The following is a 22,500-nucleotide window of genomic DNA, read 5'->3' on the forward strand; positions in this document are numbered from 1 at the left end:
TGTTTTGTTGTTGTTGACAGGTGACTGAATATTTTGTGGTGGTTAACAGGTGACTGAATGTTTGTTTTTGTTGACAGGTAACTGAATATTTTGTTGTTGTTGACAGGTGACTGAATGTTTTCTGGTGGTTGACAGGTGACTGAATGTTTTGTTGTTGTTGACAGGTGACTGAATGTTTTGTTGTTGTTGACAGGTCACTGAGCGTTTTGTTGTTGACAGGTGACTGAATGTTTTGTTGTTGTTGACAGGTGACTGAATGTTTGTTTTGTTGTTGACAGGTGACTGAGCGTTTTGTTGACAGGTGACTGAATGTTTGTTTTTGTTGACAAGTAACTGAATATTTTGTTGTTGACAGGTGACTGAATGTTTTGTGGTGGTTGACAGGTGACTGAATGTTTTGTTGTTGTTGGGTGACTGAATGTTTGTTTTTGTTGACAGGTGACTGAATGTTGTTGTTGACAGGTGACTGAATGTTTGTTTTGTTGTTGTTGACAGGTGACTGAGCGTTTTGTTGTTGACAGGTGACTGAGCATTTGTTGTTGACTGAATGTTTTGTTGTTGACAGGTGACTGAATGTTTGTTTTGTTGTTGTTGACAGGTTACTGAGCGTTTTGTTGTTGACAGGTGACTGAATGTTTTGTTGTTGTTGACAGGTGACTGAGCGTTTTGTTGTTGACAGGTGACTGAATGTTTTGTTGTTGTTGACAGGTGACTGAACGTGTTGTTGCTGACAGGTGACTGAGCGTTTTGTTGTTGTTGGGTGACTGAATGTTTGTTTTTGTTGACAGGTGACTGAGCGTTTTGTTGTTGACAGGTGACTGAGCGTTTTGTTGTTGTTGACAGGTGACTGAGCGTTTTCTTGTTGTTGGGTGACTGAGCGTTTTGTTGTTGTTGACAGGTGACTGAGCGTTTTGTTGTTGTTGACAGGTGACTGAGCGTTTTGTTGTTGTTGACACGTGACTGAGCGTTTTGTTGTTGTTGACAGGTGACTGAGCGTGTTGTTGTTGACAGGTGACTGAGCGTTTTGTTGTTGTTGACAGGTGACTGAGCGTTTTGTTGTTGTTGACAGGTGACTGAGTGTGTTGTTGTTGTTGTTGACAGGTGACTGAGCGTGTTGTTGTTGACACGTGACTGAGCGTTTTGTTGTTGTCGACAGGTGACTGAGTGCTTTGTTGTTGTTGACAGGTGACTGAGCGTTTTGTTGTTGTTGACAGGTGACTGAACGTATTGTGGTTGACAGGTGACTGAGCGTTTTGTTGTTGTTGACAGGTGACTGAGCGTTTTCTTGTTGTTGGGTGACTGAATGTTTGTTTTTGTTGACAGGTGACTGAGCGTTTTGTTGTTGACAGGTGACTGAGCGTTTTGTTGTTGTTGACAGGTGACTGAGCGTTTTGTTGTTGTTGACAGGTGACTGAGCGTTTTGTTGTTGTTGACAGGTGACTGAGCGTTTTGTTGTTGTTGACAGGTGACTGAGCGTGTTTTTGTTGACAGGTGACTGAGCGTTTTGTTGTTGTTGACAGGTGACTGAGCGTGTTGTTGTTGACAGGTGACTGAGCGTTTTGTTGTTGTTGACAGGTGACTGAGCGTGTTGTTGTTGACAGGTGACTGAGCGTTTTGTTGTTGTTGACAGGTGACTGAGCGTTTTGTTGTTGTTGACAGGTGACTGAGCGTGTTGTTGTTGACAGGTGACTGAGCGTGTTGTTGTTGACAGGTGACTGAGCGTTTTGTTGTTGTTGACAGGTGACTGAGCGTGTTGTTGTTGACACGTGACTGAGCGTTTTGTTGTTGTTGACAGGTGACTGAGCGTTTTGTTGTTGTTGACAGGTGACTGAGCGTTTTGTTGTTGTTGGGTGACTGAATGTTTGTTTTTGTTGACAGGTGACTGAGCGTTTTGTTGTTGTTGACAGGTGACTGAGCGTGTTGTTGTTGACAGGTGACTGAGCGTTTTGTTGTTGTTGACAGGTGACTGAGCGTTTTGTTGTTGTTGACAGGTGACTGAGTGTGTTGTTGTTGTTGTTGACAGGTGACTGAGCGTGTTGTTGTTGACACGTGACTGAGCGTTTTGTTGTTGTCGACAGGTGACTGAGTGCTTTGTTGTTGTTGACAGGTGACTGAGCGTTTTGTTGTTGTTGACAGGTGACTGAACGTATTGTTGTTGACAGGTGACTGAGCGTTTTGTTGTTGTTGACAGGTGACTGAGCGTTTTGTTGTTGTTGACAGGTGACTGAACGTATTGTGGTTGACAGGTGACTGAGCGTTTTGTTGTTGTTGACAGGTGACTGAGCGTTTTCTTGTTGTTGGGTGACTGAATGTTTGTTTTTGTTGACAGGTGACTGAGCGTTTTGTTGTTGACAGGTGACTGAGCGTTTTGTTGTTGTTGACAGGTGACTGAGCGTTTTGTTGTTGTTGACAGGTGACTGAGCGTGTTTTTGTTGACAGGTGACTGAGCGTTTTGTTGTTGTTGACAGGTGACTGAGCGTGTTGTTGTTGACAGGTGACTGAGCGTTTTGTTGTTGTTGACAGGTGACTGAGCGTGTTGTTGTTGACACGTGACTGAGCGTTTTGTTGTTGTTGACAGGTGACTGAGCGTTTTGTTGTTGTTGACAGGTGACTGAGCGTTTTGTTGTTGTTGACAGGTGACTGAGCGTGTTGTTGTTGACAGGTGACTGAGCGTTTTGTTGTTGTTGACAGGTGACTGAGCGTGTTGTTGTTGACACGTGACTGAGCGTTTTGTTGTTGTTGACAGGTGACTGAGCGTTTTGTTGTTGTTGACAGGTGACTGAGCGTTTTGTTGTTGTTGACAGGTGACTGAGCGTTTTGTTGTTGTTGGGTGACTGAATGTTTGTTTTTGTTGACAGGTGACTGAGCGTTTTGTTGTTGTTGACAGGTGACTGAGCGTGTTGTTGTTGACAGGTGACTGAGCGTTTTGTTGTTGTTGACAGGTGACTGAGCGTTTTGTTGTTGTTGACAGGTGACTGAGTGTGTTGTTGTTGTTGTTGACAGGTGACTGAGCGTGTTGTTGTTGACACGTGACTGAGCGTTTTGTTGTTGTCGACAGGTGACTGAGTGCTTTGTTGTTGTTGACAGGTGACTGAGCGTTTTGTTGTTGTTGACAGGTGACTGAACGTATTGTTGTTGACAGGTGACTGAGCGTTTTGTTGTTGTTGACAGGTGACTGAGCGTTTTGTTGTTGTTGGGTGACTGAATGTTTGTTTTTGTTGACAGGTGACTGAGCGTTTTGTTGTTGACAGGTGACTGAGCGTTTTGTTGTTGTTGACAGGTGACTGAGCGTTTTGTTGTTGTTGACAGGTGACTGAGCGTTTTGTTGTTGTTGACAGGTGACTGAGCGTGTTGTTGTTGACAGGTGACTGAGCGTTTTGTTGTTGTTGACAGGTGACTGAGCGTGTTGTTGTTGACACGTGACTGAGCGTTTTGTTGTTGTTGACAGGTGACTGAGCGTTTTGTTGTTGTTGACAGGTGACTGAACGTATTGTTGTTGACAGGTGACTGAGCGTTTTGTTGTTGTTGACAGGTGACTGAGCGTTTTGTTGTTGTTGGGTGACTGAATGTTTGTTTTTGTTGACAGGTGACTGAGCGTTTTGTTGTTGACAGGTGACTGAGCATTTTGTTGTTGTTGACAGGTGACTGAGCGTTTTGTTGTTGTTGACAGGTGACTGAGCGTTTTGTTGTTGTTGACAGGTGACTGAGCGTTTTGTTGTTGTTGACAGGTGACTGAACGTATTGTTGTTGACACGTGACTGAGCGTTTTGTTGTTGTTGACAGGTGACTGAGCGTTTTGTTGTTGTTGGGTGACTGAATGTTTGTTTTTGTTGACAGGTGACTGAGCGTTTTGTTGTTGACAGGTGACTGAGCATTTTGTTGTTGTTGACAGGTGACTGAGCGTTTTGTTGTTGTTGACAGGTGACTGAGCGTTTTGTTGTTGTTGACAGGTGACTGAGCGTTTTGTTGTTGTTGACAGGTGACCGTAGAAGACTCTCAGCTGTCTCACCTCACTCGAGATCGCGTGAAGATTCCTCAGAACCGCCGGCTGCCCACCAGAGGTCACCTTCTGGCCGTGGTCAGTTCGATCCTTATGTGCTTCTTCTTCTTTTGACTCAATCTTCTTCGGCACAAGTGAAGTGTGAAGGTGCTTGAACATCTCAGAAAACTAAAGATCTAAAGATGATGAAAGTCAGAAGCTGCTCTCCCTGCGTGTACTGTAGCTTCATGCACAGTGCAGCAGTGAGCCGAACTCCACTGGAAGGAATACGGGAGTCAGGATGTAGCGTCCGAGCTCCAACTGAAACAACACAACTAGCACGATGTATATAAAATACACATGACAATGGAACTGTATGTCGCTCCTCCGCTTCACGTGTAGTGAAACAACAAGCTGCAGTTACAAAGTTATTCTTTACAATCGACAAAGTAATATTAGGGCATTACGCTGTGTTACTTTTGAAGGCTTTAACACGTGAAGGATGGCAGCGGAGGATTTTACTGAGACCATTTATGTAAAACAACACATGCGGCGAACTTACGGTTCCGGGTCAAAGTGCATGTCAACATAACAGCGAATTAATTACACAATTCTAGGCGCCCAGAAGGGGGCGCCATCAAGGGCAGAACAGAAGTAAGTGGACTTGAGTTGAGATAGTTTGTTCTGATCCACCAGGCCTCCTCCTCCTCCGACGGGATGCTGACCCTGGATCTGATTCAGGAGGACGACGTCCACCCCCACCTCGGACCGGACTGCCCCAGGTCCAAGACTGACGGCGCCCTCTCCGCCGAGGCCTCTGGGAAATCCCAGAGCCTCCCTCGGGAGGTGGCGTGGGAGAAGACGGGCCAAACCCCCCAGACGGGAAAGCTCCTGACGCCGGCGGAGAAGAACCGCTGCGCCTCCATGGACGAGATCCTGGCCCATTCTGAGGCCAAGGGCGCCGCCCGCGAGGGCAACGCGGCAATGAGCAGAACCTCCGTCACCCGGCTGCAGGAGTTAATCAGCCAAAAGCTGGAAGAGACGGAGCGGCTGCTGACGGAGGTGCAGGCGGAGGCCAAGGAGCGGGGGAGGGGCGCGGGGGAGGAGTCGACGGAGGCCGAGCGGCTCCTGAGGGAGGCGGAGGTGACGTGGAGTCGTGCTCGGGACGTGTTGGAGGAAGTGAAGGAGCTGAGGGAGTTGTACCGACAACTGGACTCCTCCTCCACTCCCCCCATTCTGCCCCAAACTGAACCGGGGCTGGAGGAGCGTCATGTGGGCCGCAGCGGTCCGGTCCGGTCCGGTCCGGTCCAGTCTGGTAAAGCCCGGTAGATTCTTCTGCGCGTTGGACCTCAGACGAAGCTGCTGGATCCACGTTTAGATCGTCAGGAAACGTTCAGGTTCTGACTTTCCAGGACGGTTTGCAGCACAAAGTGCACTCGATTGGTTTGGGAGAAACGTCTTTAGGGGCTTTGAAAAGTCCTTCAAGATGTTCGTTGGTCAAACGTCTTTAAAATGTGCCAAGACGACGAGTCCAGAGACAAAGAGACAAAAGCTTCCGTTTGGACCTTTTTATTTGAGCCAACATTGATTTGGTTTAAAGAAGACTGAGACCAGTGTTTCCCTCCTCGCTTTACCCCTGGTGGGGGGGGGGGGGTATTGGGGCAGAAGGGCATGTGTGGAACAACAACGAATTCATTCATTCATTTCATTAAAGAAATGTTTGACTTTTTGCACACTTTGAAGGTCTTTTAAAGTCGTTCACTGACCCTGGAGACCTTAAAGACGCTCTCAGCTGAACTCTTCTTGCTTCTGGACTCAGTTCAGGAGGTTCAGGTCCACCAGGATCCTCCTGAACCAGTAACGACACACTCATTGGATTCTATGCAGCACTGAAGAACTCTTCCTTCCTTCTGGGTGTAAAACCTAATTTACGTTTCTTTTTGGGTCATTTCTCATTATTTTTACTTTTATGCTCAATCAAACCATTTACAGCGTTTTTAAGTCTCGCTGGATGAAAGGCTGGTTTCCTGCTCAGAGGCACGTCGGCAGGTCAGGTGACCTTTTTCTTTTTGCTTAAATCCTTTATGTCAATTTTTACATGAAGATTATTTTTGTATAAAACAATAAGACCTTTGTACTTTTACAGCTCCCTGTGAAAAACCCCAAAGGAAATCATTTTAAAACCTCGTCTTTCATTCTTGAACTAAACAATAAATGAAAAATACAAAAAAATGACTTTATAACTTTCAGGCCAGAAGATTCTAGTTAAAAGAAGTAAGTTCTTTATACTTAAACCCTGTTTAGACGTGTTTGTTTAGTTCAGCAATGAAACATTGTTTTCCTTTTATTATCGTTAGAAAATGAATTTTAATTGTTGTTTCTCAGAAGGAAAATAATTCTGTTGTGTGATTACTGTTCAGTTTGGTACGACTTATAAATCAAATCCTTTTACGTTCTTTATTTTGATACTAAAGAGCACAAAAGTCAAATGATCACATTGTTGCACTTTATTACAACGTTTCTAAACATTAGTGTGAACTGATGAACAACAGAGAAATGACATTTTTATTTCCCATAAAGTGCTTCTGTTCCTCGATGAATGTCTTTACTGATCGTCTCCCCTCGCTGTGCATCCTGGGTGGCAGCCAAAGGGGATTATGGGGGATGTAGTCCAGCGGGGATTCATACAAAAATTAATAAAAACCTTTATCTGAACCTGGATCAGTGTGATGTCATCGGACTGAGAGCCAGCAGGCTTTAACTGTGTATATATATATACATATATATATATAAATATATGTACTTTATGTATGTATACACACACACACACACATGTATACACGCGAGCTGTATCTACACTATGATGACATCAAACCGGTGACATCGTGTCATTTCTCAGACAAACTTGATGTCTCCTCATTGTTGAGCGTTTGAAGCTGTCACTCATCCGCTCGGTCCAACAGGACCAATGTGCGTCTCGTCCGACCCGAACGCAACACAAGCGTCCTCTTTCCTCAGCAAGGTTCCTCGCTGAAGGAAAGGAAGTGAAGAACTGCGCGTCTCACCGCGTGGACAAAGGAACTAAGAGCGGCGCCATCTTGATCTGTAAGAAGAACAAACTAATATACATGATTTATTTTTATTTATATAAATTTAAATAAAAGACGAAAGCATGTTGAGATGATCCGCAGGGCTCTCCCGCTCAGGGACTCAGGAAGGAGCTGGAGACCAAACTCCAGCAGAAGAAGGAGGTGTGGAGACAACAGGGGGACGCGTAATAAATAAAAGCCTTAAAAGCCAAAAAACGTATAAAGGAGAGATAAGGAAGATAAACTTGTTTCATTTAATTTAGGAAGATACGCTTCTCCTCCAGAGCATCATACATTTCAGGCTGAGAGAAGAACCTTTTACGGTTCATTTTAAATTCAAATTAAATCAGTTAATGTATAATAATAATTTATAATTACTCTCAGCTGAAAGTAATATTACAATCTTAATTCAGAGGAGATTCCTCAATAAAACCACAACCCATCTATTAACTTGTATACAAGGACTTTTTTTCTTGCAGAGGATACGAGATATTTTAACTAAGACATTAGAGAATCTGTCCACTGCAGCAGCTTGATGTCTCAGTATCTCGCTGTGGGTTCAGAATACGAGTGATGTGTTCAAAGGCTGAGCAGGAAGCAGCTGACTGCACTGGAACAGGTGGAGGACGAGTCGACTAACGGTTGGAGATGTTCTCCTGCAGCGTTGGAACAGTGAAGACGCTGGTGAAGAAGAGGCCCCTTAATGGTCTTCAGTAAGACCAAACAGATCCGCCCGTAACGCGTCTTCAGGTACCCAGGAAACCGCTATAAAAAAGTACTACTATTGTCTTGAACTTTACTGCTGTTATTGTATTGTGTATATATTGTGCATTGTACTTCCTGTGTACAAGTACAACCACACCTGCTGCTACACACAAATGGGGGTGAATAATCTATTAAACGATCTCTGATACAACTGATCTAAAGTTTCCTTCAAAGCTTTCAGTGGTCAAGCAACTTTATATTGATTAGTTGGGTTTTATTGATCAGTATAAAATATCAATGAGGGTTTTTCTGCATAGAAAAGACACAACGTTGATATTTCATGTTTTTATTGAAAAAAACTCAAAACAGCGACACAAGAAGAAGTAAAAATATAAAATAAACCAATTCAACTTTCACACCTACAGAAACCACTATGTACAAAGACCAGGACCCACAGGGGGACAGAGACCAGGACCCACAGGGGGACAGAGACCAAGACCCAGAGGGGGACAGAGACTGGGACCCACAGAGCGACAGAGACCAGGACCCAGAGGGGGACAGAGACCGGGACCCAGAGGGGGACAGAGACCGGGACCCACAGAGCGACAGAGACCGGGAGAATCAGAGACCCGCAGACCAACCGGTTGGGATGTTTTAAATATCTTCCCAGAGTGCACTGCTGCCACATGGAGCAGAGCGCCAAGGCTCATGGGTAATGTAGTTGCTGTTTTAACGGACCAGTACAAGTGAGCCTCTGGGTTTCTGGTCTGTGATGATTATTAACAACAAAATGCAGATTAATGTTTGCTTAATGTTAAAGAGACAGGAAGTAGAACATGGGTAGTACTCTGAGTACTCCAGTAGAAGTACGTGTCCCGTTTCCTGAGGCAGAATATCAGTATTGATCTGTGATCTGATCACGCGCTCCGTTTCCTGTCCGTCTGTGGGGTCAGAGGTCACTAGAGTGAGGGGGTTAAAACTATTCATCGTCGTCATCGTCACCATCATCCTCTGCATCTCTCTTCCTCTTCTCCCCCTGAACATCTGCACCATCCACATCTGTGAGAAAGGGAGATTTCCAAAACAAAGCGTCTATATCAGATTTTCAGATTAAGAGTCTATAATGCTAAAGTGCTTTCAATTTAATAAAGAAAAAAAAAATCCCCAAAACAGAAAATATGAAAAAGTAGAAATTGTATTTTGTGTACAAAATAAAGAGCCGTTGAATCATTTTTAATGATGTTGCACTTTTAAACACAAACCTCCTCCTTCTTCCTCCTCCTCCTCCTCCTCCTCTTCCTCCTCTTCTACGTAGTCTCCATCATCTTCCTCATCCTCAGAGGAAAAGAGCACAGCGACATCACAGGACGAAGAGCGCAGCGACATCACAGGACGAAGAGCGCAGCGACATCACAGGACGAAGAGCGCAGCGACATCACAGGACGAAGAGCGCAGCGACATCACAGGACGAAGAGCGCAGCGACATCACAGGACGAAGAGCGCAGCGACATCACAGGACGAAGAGCGCAGCGACATCACAGGACGAAGAGCGCAGCGACATCACAGAACGAAGAGCGCAGCGACATCACAGGACGAAGAGCGCAGCGACATCACAGGACGAAGAGCGCAGCGACATCACAGGACGAAGAGCGCAGCGACATCACAGGACGAAGAGCGCAGCGACATCACAGGACGAAGAGCACAGCGACATCACAGGACGAAGAGCGCAGCGAAATCACAGGACGAAGAGCGCAGCGAAATCACAGGACGAAGAGCGCAGCGAAATCACAGGACGAAGAGCAGCGACATCACAGGACGAAGAGCAGCGACATCACAGGACGAAGAGCACAGCGACATCACAGGACGAAGAGCACAGCGACATCACAGACAACTCACCTGGATTCCCTCCTTCATCAGGTACGACAGGCCGACCTCCTCCTCTCCCTCAGAGCTGTCAGCATCTTCATCATCTTCATCATCATCATCATCATCGACTCCATGTGGACCAGCGACATCATCGTCATCTGAAACAAAAAACATTCAGAATCAAACGTCGTCTCCTCGGTGTGAAGCCTTCAGCAGTAATCAGTACACAAACCCACAAATACAAACACAATCAATTCTACGAAAAAAGTAAATGGATGATAAATAATATTTTAGTTGTATTTTGTAAGACGGAAAACCAACCGAAACACGTGAAAATAAAAATGGTGAAAAAACTCACAGCGCTAAAAACCGTGTGACTGTAAATATCGATAACGTCTCACGGTGTGTCGACACCAACGAGGTCCGCGGAAAAACAATACGATTTCGCATGTTTTCATTTTTTTTGCACATTACACCAACCAGTGACTAAGCCACTGCATGCAGCCTGCACGCAATGACTGACAGGAGGCGGGGCTTAGAGCGCGTGCTCACAGCGAGGGCCTGCAGGGGGTTATAGATAAATACACCAGTATCGTGTGTGTTGTACTGAATTCTGCGATCACAGCGTGGGTTAGATATTCACAGCAGGCCGAGTATCACGAGAATATCACACGATCAAATAATCCTCCTGTCTGCGCGTCGCTGTACAGAAGTGGCGGTTCTACTGAGAGCTACGGGGGTTCAGATGTCCGTTACCGGTGTCAGCCTCTGAGTCCGGCGCCTCGTTGTCCTCGTGGTCGTACCCATCCAGGAAGGTGAGCTGAGGAAGCAGCTCGAAGACGGCGTCCGTGTAGTCGTCCAGCGTGGAAACCTCACAGCTGTAGAGGTACAGACTCTTCAGGTTCTTCAAGCTCTTCTGCAGAACCCAGACGACAAAAACATCTAAGGACAAAGCCCGATGGAGAACGCATGGTAACACCCCGCACCCCGTAACAGTGGAAGAAAGCAACACTATTATGTGTGTTGCGTTCAGGGTCCACAATAGTGTTTGTGACAGCTTTGAACCCGAGGACGCTCAGCATCACATGATGTCAGAGGAACTCACCAGCGGCTCGATGCTGCTCAGCTCTTTGATCTTGTTGCCGCTCAGGTTCAGGTACGCCAGGTTGGGACACGTCTCTGCCAGCGCCTCCAGATTTCCTGTGATGGTGTTGTCACTCACTTCCAGCTACACGCACACGCACACGGCAATAAATGGCATCTGATTCTGAATACCGACGGACACAAAGACAAGCACAGGCAGCGTTTGCATTGAGGGAACAGGAAGCGCGGCGCCAACCTTGCGTAGCTTGGGCAGAGAGGGCAGCTTGGCGAGTGACGAGAGGCCGATGTTCACCATGCTGAGGACCTCCAGCGCCACATACTCCTCCGACAGACCCTCCACCTCCCCGTCACTGGAGCGACAGTTATCCACCACCAGCTCCACCACCTGAACAACAACAACGACGGGTCATGTGACCACGCCTCCACGTCATCCAGCAGCAAACACGGTTCTTTAAAACCTGCTCCTTAATGTGAAAAATATATTTGGCATTTTTAGCAACGTTTATAAGGAGACACAAATGCTACAATGCACACATTCTCCCTGTAAATGACACAAAAGTGCATTGTGAGAGACTCCAGACAGGCCCAGTGCTCACAATAGCATATTTACCTTATTAGCTTGTACCTATAATTGTTGATCAGTTCCATAGCATGTTAGCTAACTACCAATTGACTGCTTAATTATAATTCTTTATTTTTTTAAATATCTGAGGATATGAAATGTGTTATGTGTGCATTACTTTTACAAACAGAAATATGTGGCAAAGAACAAACAAATCTAAACCAACAAATGTCAAATCATATTTTTTGCAGAGCTGGAGTCAATTTGAGTAACGTTACTTTGTTTTCTACGTGATGACGCTGTTTTACGTATTTAACTTTTAGCATCACGTCGACAGACGGTCTGTCCTGGGGGGTCACTTCCTGCCTGCGTCAGCAGCGCCGGCGCTCCTGTTGCCGAGCAACCTGCTGTTTGACAGCAAAAGCCTTCAAAGCCAAAACAATTACAAAGTACAGGAAAAGAAGATCTTATTTTATTGTATTGAGGAAGAAAAGCTTCTCCTCCGGAGCATGAAATATTCCAGCCTGAGAGAAGAACTTGAACACAACTAAATGTAAAGTTAGTTTATAATCACACAACAAAACAAAAGGAGCAAAACAAGTTCAGTTTCCTTCTGTATTTATTCTGTAACGTTACTGACAGAAAGTGATATTTCAGGTTCGTTTGTTATAAATGTGTGTTTGTACTTTGATGTTCAGAAGAACAGAACATGGACCCGGGTCCTGAATAAATTAAATCCCGCACTGCATGCTGGGATATGCTGGTCCGCAAAGGACAGGTCGGATGTGTCCTCCAAACGGCTCCTGGAGGACTGCGTCCCTCCACCGCGTTCGAGGACGACGGTTGGGACGGACGAGTCGCAGCGGAAGTGACGTATGCGTCCTGAAGGAGGCCGCCGAGCGGCTTTGAGACTCGGCTCGTCCTCCAGCACTGCGCGTGCGTAGAGGAGCGACAGGCACGCGCAGCGGCTGCGTGCGCGCGCATCCCCCACAGCGACGAGCTGCTGTCGGTCGGATCCTCTTCACGTTTAACGATCTCTTTTGAACAGCGGAACGTGGTTTATCGTCCCTTCAGAAAACACTTCTTAAAACGTTATCAGGCACGATCGAACCTGGATGTCCGCTTAATTCCATCCATAAAAACACCATAATCTAAATATAATCAAATCACTACTGTTTGAGTCAGGATGAGAGGAATGGATCAGCAGGACCGGAAAGATAGTAAAAACGGATAAAATCGTGCCGGTGCACAGCATCACTGAAACAACGTAAATGTGTAACAGACAACGCAGATTAGAGAATGAAGTCTGGTTGGAGTCACCATCAGATTAGAGGCCAAACCAGGTGTAAGAAGGTTAAAATGGCAGCCAGCTCGCCCGCGCAGGGAACCGGACTGCTTCGAACTAACGTGACGGATGCTGGGTTTTTATCAACGGACCAGCGTGATGCCGAAGTAATAACGCAATGATGCCAATTCGTAAAAAGTAACGACACGTATTGTTAGTTTCGTCCTGGCCAGGTCAAGAAGACAGTGTCTCAAAAGGACTGGTTTTCTCAATGGAGCGCTGATCGTTTGGACGTCAGGGATGACAGCGGGAGCATCTCAACGCTGATTGGTCTTCGCCACACAGCGTCACGACAATTTCCCCCCGAGTTGAAGACGTTCCAAGTCACGCGAATAAGGCAAATTATGTGAATTCGCGCCACCCGACGTTAGCCTGTTAGCTCGTATACTAGCAAGAGAATGGGAAGTCCTCCGCGATGGAGCCCGGGGGGAAGTTCAAAATGTCGGAAATAAAACGCCGTCACCGTGTCTCCGTCCTCCTCCGCCTCCATAGAGCGACCGCTTCAATAGTAAGAGTGGTAGTTCACTCACGTCCGCTGGGTTCCTGTTCCTCAGCTCCAGGCTGATCCTCTTCTTCATCTCCATGCTGGAGCCCGAACAGGAAATAACAAACGGCAGTAACAAAGGAAACAGAAAATAAAAGTCTGCGTCTTCCTCCAGTAGATATCAGAAAAAATCTAAACGGCCATGTTCCCTGTCGCCCGACCTCCACAACGGGACCACGCCCCCTTTATAAAAGGAATATTCATACATCTGCAGACCCCGCTCTGCCATTGGTTTGATGCTGAGCCAGTCATTGTGCCCCGCCCCCTACAGCTCATTATCCAACAGCCATTGTTTATAACCAGCAGGGTGTTGCTTCCTTGTAACCAATGAGAAGGCGAGGATGAAACATTTAAACTTTATACACGCCCACTCTTTGTCCTCATTGGCGCCATATTTTACAAACGCCTAAAAGTACACTTTTAGTACCAGTTGTATTGTTAGCTAGTAGTTGTGGTATAATGAGTATTGATACGTGTACCAGTAATATTGTTGAAGTACTGCCGGTAGTGAGCTAGTAGTTGTGGTATAATGAGTATTCATACGTGTACCAGTAGTATAGTTGTAGTACTGCAGGAAGTGAGCTAGTAGTTGTAGTACAATGACTAGTGATAATAGTACCGGCATAATTGTTGTACTGCAGATTGTGATCTAGTAGTTGTAGTACAATGAGTAGTGATACTTGTACCATTAGTAAAGTTGTAGTACACCAGGAAGTGAGCTAGTAGTTGTAGTACAATGAGTAGTCATAATAGTACCAGCATAATTGTTGTACTGCAGATTGTGATCTAGTAGTTGTAGTACAATGAGTAGTGATACTTGTAGTGTAGTACTGTTGTACAATGAGTAGGACAGACGTCTTTGAAGGTCCATCTCAAAATAGAGCTGAATTCACCTCTTCAGACTCTCCACTAACACACTAACTAACTGCAGCACTTACATTGGACTTATAATGGTTCTTATCTACAGCAAGTTGTAAACTGGCTTATTTGATGAAATCACACTTTCTTGTTCTTCTGAGTTTGTACCCTATGGTTGAATACACTTACTGTAAGTCGCTTTGGATAAAAGCGTCAGCTAAATGACATGTGATGTCATGTAATGAATAGATGGTGTAAATGACCACTAGCAGTGTTTCTATTTTGATGATCCTGTTTCCTACTTTGATTTTATGTGACTTATTTTGACATCATACTATCTGCACACGTGATTAATCGCTCGCGCTTACATTTGTTCAATAGATGACACGAGAAGCCACGTTACAAGACAATGCAGGTTTAGAGCCAAAGATTTAAAAATATGGCTGTAACCTTAACTCAAGTGTTATATCATTCAGTGTTTGGATTAGCTTTGGCAGTAAACGTTTGAGAATGATTTATTAAGTTGCTAGCTAGCTCTCTAACGTCTAAATTAAGATACTTAAGGGTCGTCGTGGCGCAGAAGCACAAGGTTGGTGGTTCGATTCCAGGCTGCCCGATGTTCCATGTCGAAGTGTCCCTGAGCAAGACACCTGACACCCTAATTGCTCCCCGGGCAAAAATGTGAAAAAGCCATGGGTTTAAAGTGTAATGTAAGTCGCTTTGGATAAAAGCGTCTGCTAAATGACATGTAATGTAATGTAATGTAATAATGGCGGCGACCTTCCCTGGATTACCATTTATAGCAGCCTTTGATATGCAGAGCGAGGTATGTGGTTCATTGTAATTGCATTTCATGTGATTTCATTTCCTATAATGACTGTTGCCTGCTAAGCTGTTATCCATGTATGCTAAAGTGCATTTGTCAAAGGATTATTTTGTATCTGGCTAAATTTCCTTTGTTGTTTCCCTTTTTAGTTTTCACCGTGTTGGTCCTATGCACTCGTCTGAATTAAAGTACACCTGTCTGGATACACTCCCAAGCCTGTGTATTCCAAGTTCAAGGGATGCTACAGATATTCAAGTGAAATCAAAATATATTTATTTGTAACAAGACCAAGTGAAGTCACAACTTGAATCACATAAATAGCATTTGATCCAAGTGTCCTTGATGATGAGAGCTGTTTAAATGATTCCTCCATTGGCCCCTTTAGCATAGGAAGGAGCTTCAATGTTTCCTTGATTCTCTTCTTTAGCATAGCGAAAGATGTTTCAATGATTCCTTTGTTAGCTCCTGTATTATAGAAAAGGTTAGCATGGGAAATATGGTTCAATGCTTAATGTATAAGCTCCGTTAGCATAGGAAACACTATAAACACATCATGATGTGGAATTTGTACTTAACGAAGCAAAAGAAGAAGAATTAATAAGTCGGGACCCAGGATGGAGCCCTGAGGAACACCACAAGATGGTCCTTTTCAGACTCTACCTGTACTAAAAGACTAACACATTTTAGCACTTAAATTGTACTTAAGTAGTAAGTAGTAGGCTCATTTTCGAGCCTCACAGCCTCAATGGCAAGGCTCATGGTTCTCTGGTGCAGTGTTTTTCAACCAGTGTGCCGTGAGAGGCTGTCAGGTGTGCCGTGAAAAAAAAACATTTTTTACATACTGTCACTTCATTGGTGAAAAAAAAGAGCCAACTTGTGTGTGTGTGTGTGTGTGTGTGTGTCGTAGCGCGGTTGGTGGTATGAAGGCTCAATACTCCCCTCTGCCTGTGGGTGGCGCTACGCAGCGTCATTAATAGGCAGATTTGCTGAGGTGACAATTTAAAAAAGTGAGATGAAGAGATACTGGGCATAAAGCCGGTGCCATCTTGGCATTAGGATGATGTTAAGTTTAATAAAACACAGCAAAGAGAACTCGCGTTTCCCTGATTTCTTAGAGGATATTATGCTCATGCTGGAACTATGTTAGGGATTGATTTTCATATCATTTCTGGTAGTTGGTTTGCCGTGAGATTCTTTGTGTCTTAAGTGTGCCTTGACGCAAAAAAGGTTGAAAAACACTAATCTGGTGGATGATTCAATACAGCATGATTTAATTAGTAAATGATAGTCCAATTAGACTATACTGCACGCTCAAAACGACTACAAAACGAATTGTTTATTAAGGCTGCTCACTGTGAGCAGCCTTAATGCTTAATAAACAAATACTAACCAGCTTCTGATCGCCTTCTTAATACCTCATTTTGTTATTGTATTTATATTATGTGTATCCATTGTTTCGCTTTGAAAGGCTCCTGTTTAAGCATTTATTTGTTGCACTTTTTTGTTTGATAATGAAAAGTATTTTTCCCTGACTAAACTTGTCATTTTTTGCTGAACATAATAATTGTATTCTTAAGAGCACTTAATGATTTAACAGTATAGGTGAGGTTTCAGTTAAGAATTAGTTGAATACCGTTGTAATCAAAATGTCAATCAACCTAAATTGGTCTTAAACGCAGGTGTATTAATTAGGCTATATGTTGGTCCATAGACGCTCATTGAGGCACAGCAACAGTTTTCTGGTTGAATGTTCAGCTCAAGTCTAGAAGGCCCCTCAAGTCATGAGCAGATGAACATGAATGAGAATAAGTTCAGGCAGACCACCCAAAAATACACTGGAATGCATGAAATAACCTCTACGTAAACCAACACGTCCTGGGGGGAACCTTCAGCTGTGTCTGCTGCTCAGAATGTAACCAGTGTCCATCTCCAGCAGGCACCCGATCAACCACCAGAAAGCAGCGTACAACGCGGAACTACGCCAAGTGAATTACAATCTGCTGATATATGAGCTGCGTGCGCGGCAACATGTTGGTCACCCGACAAAATCTCACTCCGAGGTTTTTTGAAAGGTTGTCAGCTCTGTGATGCTGCGCTCATCTGATGGTCTGAGGCTGTTCAGAACCGACCAACAAGCGGTGGCCTGGGGGTGGAGCTTATGAACCCCACTGATTGGCCGTCCCGTGAGCAAAGCCCCGCCCACCCGAAGCCCACAGAGGAGGCGCGGCTGTGTCAGACCACGTGGTCTGGTGAAGCACCTGGTCGAGCAGCCGCAGCGCTCGATGCAGGTGGACCTCCAGCCAGCAGGGTGTGTCCTTGATGCTCTGACGTGGGTTGTCGGACCCCCAACCTTTGACGAAGCTCAGGCGCACGATGCACAACCGCCGCAGGTCGTCCGCGCCGACGTCTGCTGACGAACACACACCTGGGGAAGACAGGTCGGAGCTTTATTCGGCATACTTGGGTTAGAGGAGGAACCAACACAGGCAGGGACAGTTTAAACACAGGTTTGGTCAGACTGTCAGAGACGCCTGACGTCTGCACGCAGAGAGGCTCCAACAGCAGTTCTCTGCCAACGAGTCTACATCAGGCCTCCGACAGACCACCAGCTACGAGCCCAAAGCCCCCCACTTCATGCACCACGTCCGCCTGGATAACGAGCTGACAGACTTCTGCTGACGCTTTGACCGAGAGAGGAGCCGCCCTGAGCTCCTCCTCAGCCTTCACACCCCACAACCCCATCCGCCTCCTCATCGACGCCTCGCTCTGTTCCCCAGAGGGACTTAAATCACAGAGCCCCTGGACTCGCTTTCTCCCTCCATCCTGAAGCATTGTGCTGATTGCTGGAGACCTGCCATGTGCTCCTTTCTCATCCCCGTTCCCCTCAAAACAAGGATCACGGGACGTAATGATCACAGGACCGTCGCCAAGACGTCTGTGGTGATGAAGTCCTTTGAGCACATTGTCCTGTCCCACCTCAAAAGCTTAACTGACCCCCTGCAGTTCGCCTACAGAGCCAACAGGACGACGCTGTCAACATGGCCCTCCACTACATCCTCCAGCATCTGGACTCCCCAGGAACCTACGCCAGGATCCTGTTTGTGGACTTCAGCTCTGCCTTCAACACCATCATCCCGTCTCTGCTGCAGGACAAACTCTCCCAGCTGCACCGCCCGACTCCACCTGCATGTGGATCACAGACTTCCTGTCTGACAGGAAGCAGCACGTGAAGCTGGGGAAACATGTCTCAGCCTCTCGGACCATCAGCACCGGTTCCCCCCAAGGCTGCGTTCTTTCCCCTCTGCTCTTCTCCCTGTACACCAACAGCTGCACCTCCAGCCACCAGTCCGTCAAGCTCCTGAAGTTCGCCGATGACACCACCCTCATTGGACTGATCTCTGGTGGGGACGAGTCCGCCTACAGGTGGAGTCTGACCATCTGGTGTCGTGGTGCAGTCAGAACAACCTGGAGCTCAACGCTCTGAAGACAGTGGAGATGGTTGTGGATTTCAGGAGGAACAGAGCCCCACCCTCCCCCATCACCCTGTGTGACTCCCCCATCACCCCGTGTGACTCCCCCATCACCCTGTGTGACTCCCCCATCACCCTGTGTGACTCCCCCATCACCCCGTGTGACTCCCCCATCACCCTGTGCGACTCTTTATCGGTTTATATTGTTAATTCCTGCTCGTATATTTTTATTTTACTTTACTATGTTATTCTCATATTGCACCAGTCAAATTCCTCTATGTGTAACATACGTGGCAATAAAAGGCTTCTGGTTGTGATACTCACGGCCTGCAGGGGCGATGCCCCCCACGCTGCCCGACCCCGGAATCGCACCAACAACTGCTGTTGCCTGCTGCTGCATCTGCCTGTGACACTGCCTCAGGTCAAAGACCTGGAGAGACAGACAGGTCAGGGAGGGAGAGACAGATAGACAGGTCAAAGGTCAAAGACCTGGCGAGAGGGGCGGTTATTACTGTCGTCATAAACCAGCATTACCGTGGTTTAACTATTTTGTGCGCTATTTGCCGTCCCTCCGTAACGCCAGTAACACACTCAGTTAAATTCCAGTGATTGTAACTGGATTAAAAAAAGACTTTGTTACATCCTCGTTAGCGCTAAAAGTAGTGGGATTACAGTGACGCGTTGCTCCAAACACTGCTTACAGACTAAGACTCACTAATACACCGAGCTGTGTAGCGTCAAAGCCCGGTTGAATCAGTCAGCTAACTAGCAGCTGGCTGGCTAACTAGCAGCTGGCTGGCTAACTAGCAGCTGGCTGGCTAACTAGCTGGTCGTATCTGCATAACGCAGGAAGTCGTCTACCTTGACGTAAGCTCCGGGGTGGATCTTATGGACTCCGTCTCCGGGGGCTCGGCCCGCCTCGCGGTCCAAGTACCAACTCTGGACGAACAGCGCGTGGTCACTAAGGCAACGCATCCACACGTCCCCGTCCCCACGGCTCTCCAGCTGCACCCCCCGGCCGACGTGGAGCCTGCGTGCAACCCGGATACAGAAGGAGGCTGTGAGACGTTGCGTCTCCTCACAGCGCTGGCGCCGGCGCCGGGGCGGCGGGTCACCTGGCTTGGTGGCTGGACGAGGTGCGGTGGACATTACTCAGCTGCCCCAAACAGAGACGGTCTCCGCCTGAAGGATCCACGCAGCCGTCCATGGTGACCACAGCGCAGCTAGACTGGACCTGAAACATCTCCCCGACCTGCACATCCAACTCAAAGTAGCAGATGGAGCCCCAGAACTCTGGATCGGGGACAGGACAGAGACAAAGGGAGACAGAGACGGTGCGTGGACATCATGATAAATAAATAAAGCAATGACTTCCACACACAAAGACGTGACTCTCCAGGTCGTCTTCAACAGAACACGTGACTCCACTTGTTGTTCTGGGTTGAATCGCTCTGCAACACACGCAGGACTTTACAACCAGGAAGTGAAAGAAAAGGAACCTTACTGTGTAAAAGAAACTTCACAGTCCGTCCATCAGTCGCCCTTTGATGTAATAGTTTATTGGTTCTAAGGACAAATGTCCACTACGTTCATACTATGAAGAGAAATGGATCCCAGTGAGCTCATGAACCTGAAGCTTCACTAAGTCAGTAACACTACAGAATAAATACACACGACTGAACATCTACTTGTCTTTTGTTGAGTGTGATTATGAACCAACTTGACACTTTGTTGAGTGTGGATATGAATCAAACTGTACATTTAGTAGTGTTTTATGGAGCAAACAGGAGGAGAACGATGTGACATCCAGCTGCTGCAGCTTGGACTTATTCTGTAAGAAGTTAGTTAAAATAACTCATATCACCATATCACTCCTAGCTGAAAGAACACGGCTTAACTCATATCATTTGGATTTAAAATAACCAGAAAATGTGTATGTTGCTAAATGAAATGAAATAAGATGTTGTTCTCTATCTGTACTTCAAAGGTTTTTCTGGTTTTAATGCTCGCAGTGGAGGTAAATGTGATGACGCAGGCAGGAAGTCCGCTCGGTTCAGCCTGTTGGAGGACCAGCCGAGGTCTACTGCCAAGGTCCTGCAAGGATGCAGCCCCATGAAATGAGACACAACTCGTGTCCAATCAGCTGCACCTTCCCAGTGTATTGAAACCATGCGTGTTCTGCGTGTTCTGCGTGTTCTGCGTCTCCTTGTCGGTTCGTCTGCGGTTTTGCGTGTTTTCAGTCCCTCGTGTGTTCTTGACCTTTTCCTGTGTGACCCTCACTAGGCTGAACAGATCCAGGCCTCGGGCCTACTTGCTCCTTACTTGGAGTCATTTTGAGTCTGCGCTATAGTCTTATTCCCGGCTGGACGCCGAGACATATTTAGAATTTTTCTGAACTGAAATTCTTTGTGAATGACGAGACTTTAAAATTTATTTTGAAAAAGCACAATTTTCTTTAAAGTGAGACATTTTTAAAAGTACGGCAATTTTGAAATTGGAGAAGTTTTGAAAAAGGAGACAGTTGGACAGAGTTGGTACCGGGGTGCTTGGACACTGGTTGTAGATACGGGGAAGAGCTGTGGTGCTGTGACCCTGTGACCTGCGCGGTGACCCTGCAGGAGCCTGCAGGAACAAACAAACAAACAAACAAACAAACATACTCAGTATACTTTACCACGGAACAGTGACACACTACTGCTGCGGTGATTGGGATATTCGTCATGATGTCATACAGAATTGACAGTTGGAGGCGTGTTGATGAGGATCTAATGGAGGCTGGTGGTGGCTCCGCCCTCTCAGTCCTGTTGGGCTGTAGGGGGCGGAGTTGTTACCTGGCCAGGTGGCTGCAGAGACACACAGGACGAAGGTGAATATCCGTCTCTACGTTACTGCTGCTTCTACTACTACTACTACTACTACTACTACTACTACTACAATAGCTGCTACTGTTATTACTGCTAATTCCACTAGTACTACTAGATGTGTCCCTACTACTTCTACTCCACTAATACAACTATTTTAACAGAACAGACTTCTTGTATTAACTGTTACTCCTCATGTGTTGCCAGCTGTACTACAGTTTTTACCTCTACTGTACTACAGTGCAGGTGTGTTTGCTCACTTTTGGGGGGGCTGCTGCAGTCGGGCTGCTGTGCGGAGGTGGGATTGTGAGGGTGGAGGGGCTGGGGGTGGTGAGAGGGGGAGGTGTGGCCTGCATGGTTCTGGGGTTGGGGGGTCTGACGTAGGCCGGGGTCATCGCTGCAGACCCCCCCACTGCCCCTCCCACAACCGACAGCCGACCGCGGCGAAGCCGCCATGTGCCTGCTGCCTGCAAGACACAGCGCAGGACATTCGACGAAAACTCACCTCAATACAGAGATGGATGCGCCCTTATTTTGAAAATAGAGTCCGCAGGACAAAATTTTTTAAAATCCTGTTTGAATCGTGACATTAACTGATTTAAAAGATTATTTAACTATTATTGGCTTTCAGTTAAATCCTTCTTTTGTTTCAATTTTATTATTATAATACAAATTTTCAGTTGGTATTCAAAGATAGATGTGTGACATTTCAAACTAATATTTTTGTAATGTTGTTTATTTGACGCGTAAAGAGAGGTTGCGTGCGTCAGGGTCTAGTTTGCAGCTGTAATGACCCTGGAGGATCAGCGGACATGCGCGATTCTTTCTCAGCGCGGACGGAGACGCGTTGTCTCCGCTCTGACGGCTCTGTGAGACGCTGAGGACAGGAAGTGCAGAGAGACGGACGAACGGAGGTAAATCGAGCCGCTGTAGAGATCAACGCTGATTGGCTGATTGCAAAGATCACAACGTCATCGTTTGTCCTCGTCTCACTGCGACCTCAGAAACGCTTGCGGGTCAGTTGATGAATGAGTGGACGAGTCATCACGACGTCTCTTGTTACATTAAGACGTTTTGAAACCACCAGTTCAGTGATTTGGCCGTTGCCATCTTCTAATCAGTGAGGTAGAGACCTGTCAATCAGCGTTAGGCCCCGCCCTAAAGCGTCCCCTGCTTTATGGTCTGTTTGACTCTAAATGGACCATCATTTACTACATGAACATCACGCTGCGTTGAAGACTTGAGCTTTAAACCTTGTTAGAATAACAAGGTTGGTCTCTTTGTAATTAGG

The 22,500-nt window shown here is 46.3% G+C and overlaps 3 protein-coding genes across 9 annotated transcripts in view; 1 reads left to right on the top strand and 2 right to left on the bottom strand.

Moving 5' to 3' along the window:
* plekho1b (pleckstrin homology domain containing, family O member 1b) overlaps positions 1 to 6,694 on the top strand; it is a 14,721-nt gene extending 8,027 nt beyond the window's left edge. For both annotated transcript variants that reach the window (XM_078094256.1, XM_078094255.1), the window contains exons 5-6: positions 3,980 to 4,078; positions 4,676 to 6,694. In XM_078094256.1, coding sequence (XP_077950382.1) covers positions 3,980 to 4,078; positions 4,676 to 5,308 — 732 coding nt within the window. In that variant the 3' untranslated portion in view covers positions 5,309 to 6,694. The remainder of the gene's footprint in view (positions 1 to 3,979; positions 4,079 to 4,675) is intronic.
* A 1,409-nt stretch (positions 6,695 to 8,103) lies between these two features.
* On the bottom strand, positions 8,104 to 13,387 carry LOC120810134 (acidic leucine-rich nuclear phosphoprotein 32 family member D). The gene is made up of 7 exons (XM_040164430.2): positions 13,181 to 13,387; positions 10,979 to 11,128; positions 10,745 to 10,867; positions 10,396 to 10,555; positions 9,670 to 9,797; positions 9,036 to 9,108; positions 8,104 to 8,832 (listed from the first exon to the last, which is right to left on the bottom strand). Exons 1-7 carry the CDS (start codon positions 13,232 to 13,234, stop codon positions 8,753 to 8,755), a joined length of 768 nt encoding a protein of 255 aa, XP_040020364.2. The 5' UTR covers positions 13,235 to 13,387; the 3' UTR covers positions 8,104 to 8,752.
* A 1,741-nt stretch (positions 13,388 to 15,128) lies between these two features.
* smad10b (SMAD family member 10b) overlaps positions 15,129 to 22,500 on the bottom strand; it is an 11,016-nt gene continuing 3,644 nt past the window's right edge. For 3 of the 6 annotated variants that reach the window (XM_078094249.1, XM_078094248.1, XM_078094251.1), the window contains 7 exons: positions 21,470 to 21,676; positions 21,081 to 21,191; positions 20,887 to 20,970; positions 19,464 to 19,641; positions 19,210 to 19,378; positions 18,673 to 18,778; positions 15,129 to 17,303 (listed from right to left, as the gene is read on the bottom strand). In XM_078094249.1, the coding sequence (XP_077950375.1) occupies positions 17,035 to 17,303; positions 18,673 to 18,778; positions 19,210 to 19,378; positions 19,464 to 19,641; positions 20,887 to 20,970; positions 21,081 to 21,191; positions 21,470 to 21,676 (1,124 nt within the window). In that variant the 3' untranslated portion in view covers positions 15,129 to 17,034. The remainder of the gene's footprint in view (positions 17,304 to 18,672; positions 18,779 to 19,209; positions 19,379 to 19,463; positions 19,642 to 20,886; positions 20,971 to 21,080; positions 21,192 to 21,469; positions 21,677 to 22,500) is intronic. The other 3 variants (XM_078094252.1, XM_078094250.1, XM_040164423.2) reach the window with 2 other exon arrangements.

Source organism: Gasterosteus aculeatus, chromosome 20 (genome assembly GCF_964276395.1).
Source record: "Gasterosteus aculeatus chromosome 20, fGasAcu3.hap1.1, whole genome shotgun sequence".
In the NCBI taxonomy this organism is placed as follows: domain Eukaryota; kingdom Metazoa; phylum Chordata; class Actinopteri; order Perciformes; family Gasterosteidae; genus Gasterosteus; species Gasterosteus aculeatus.

Bases quoted from the DNA above. Each gene is read 5' to 3' on its own strand.
- LOC120810134 (XM_040164430.2), bottom strand. From the start codon at position 13,234: ATGGAGATGAAGAAGAGGATCAGCCTGGAGCTGAGGAACAGGAACCCA. The intron at 11,129-13,180 runs GTGAGTGAACTA...GTTGTTGTTCAG, and splicing joins GGAACAGGAACCCAGCGGAC to GTGGTGGAGCTGGTGGTGGA. The intron at 9,798-10,395 runs GTAACGGACATC...TTTTTGTTTCAG, and splicing joins GGACTCAGAGGCTGACACCG to ATGACGATGATGTCGCTGGT.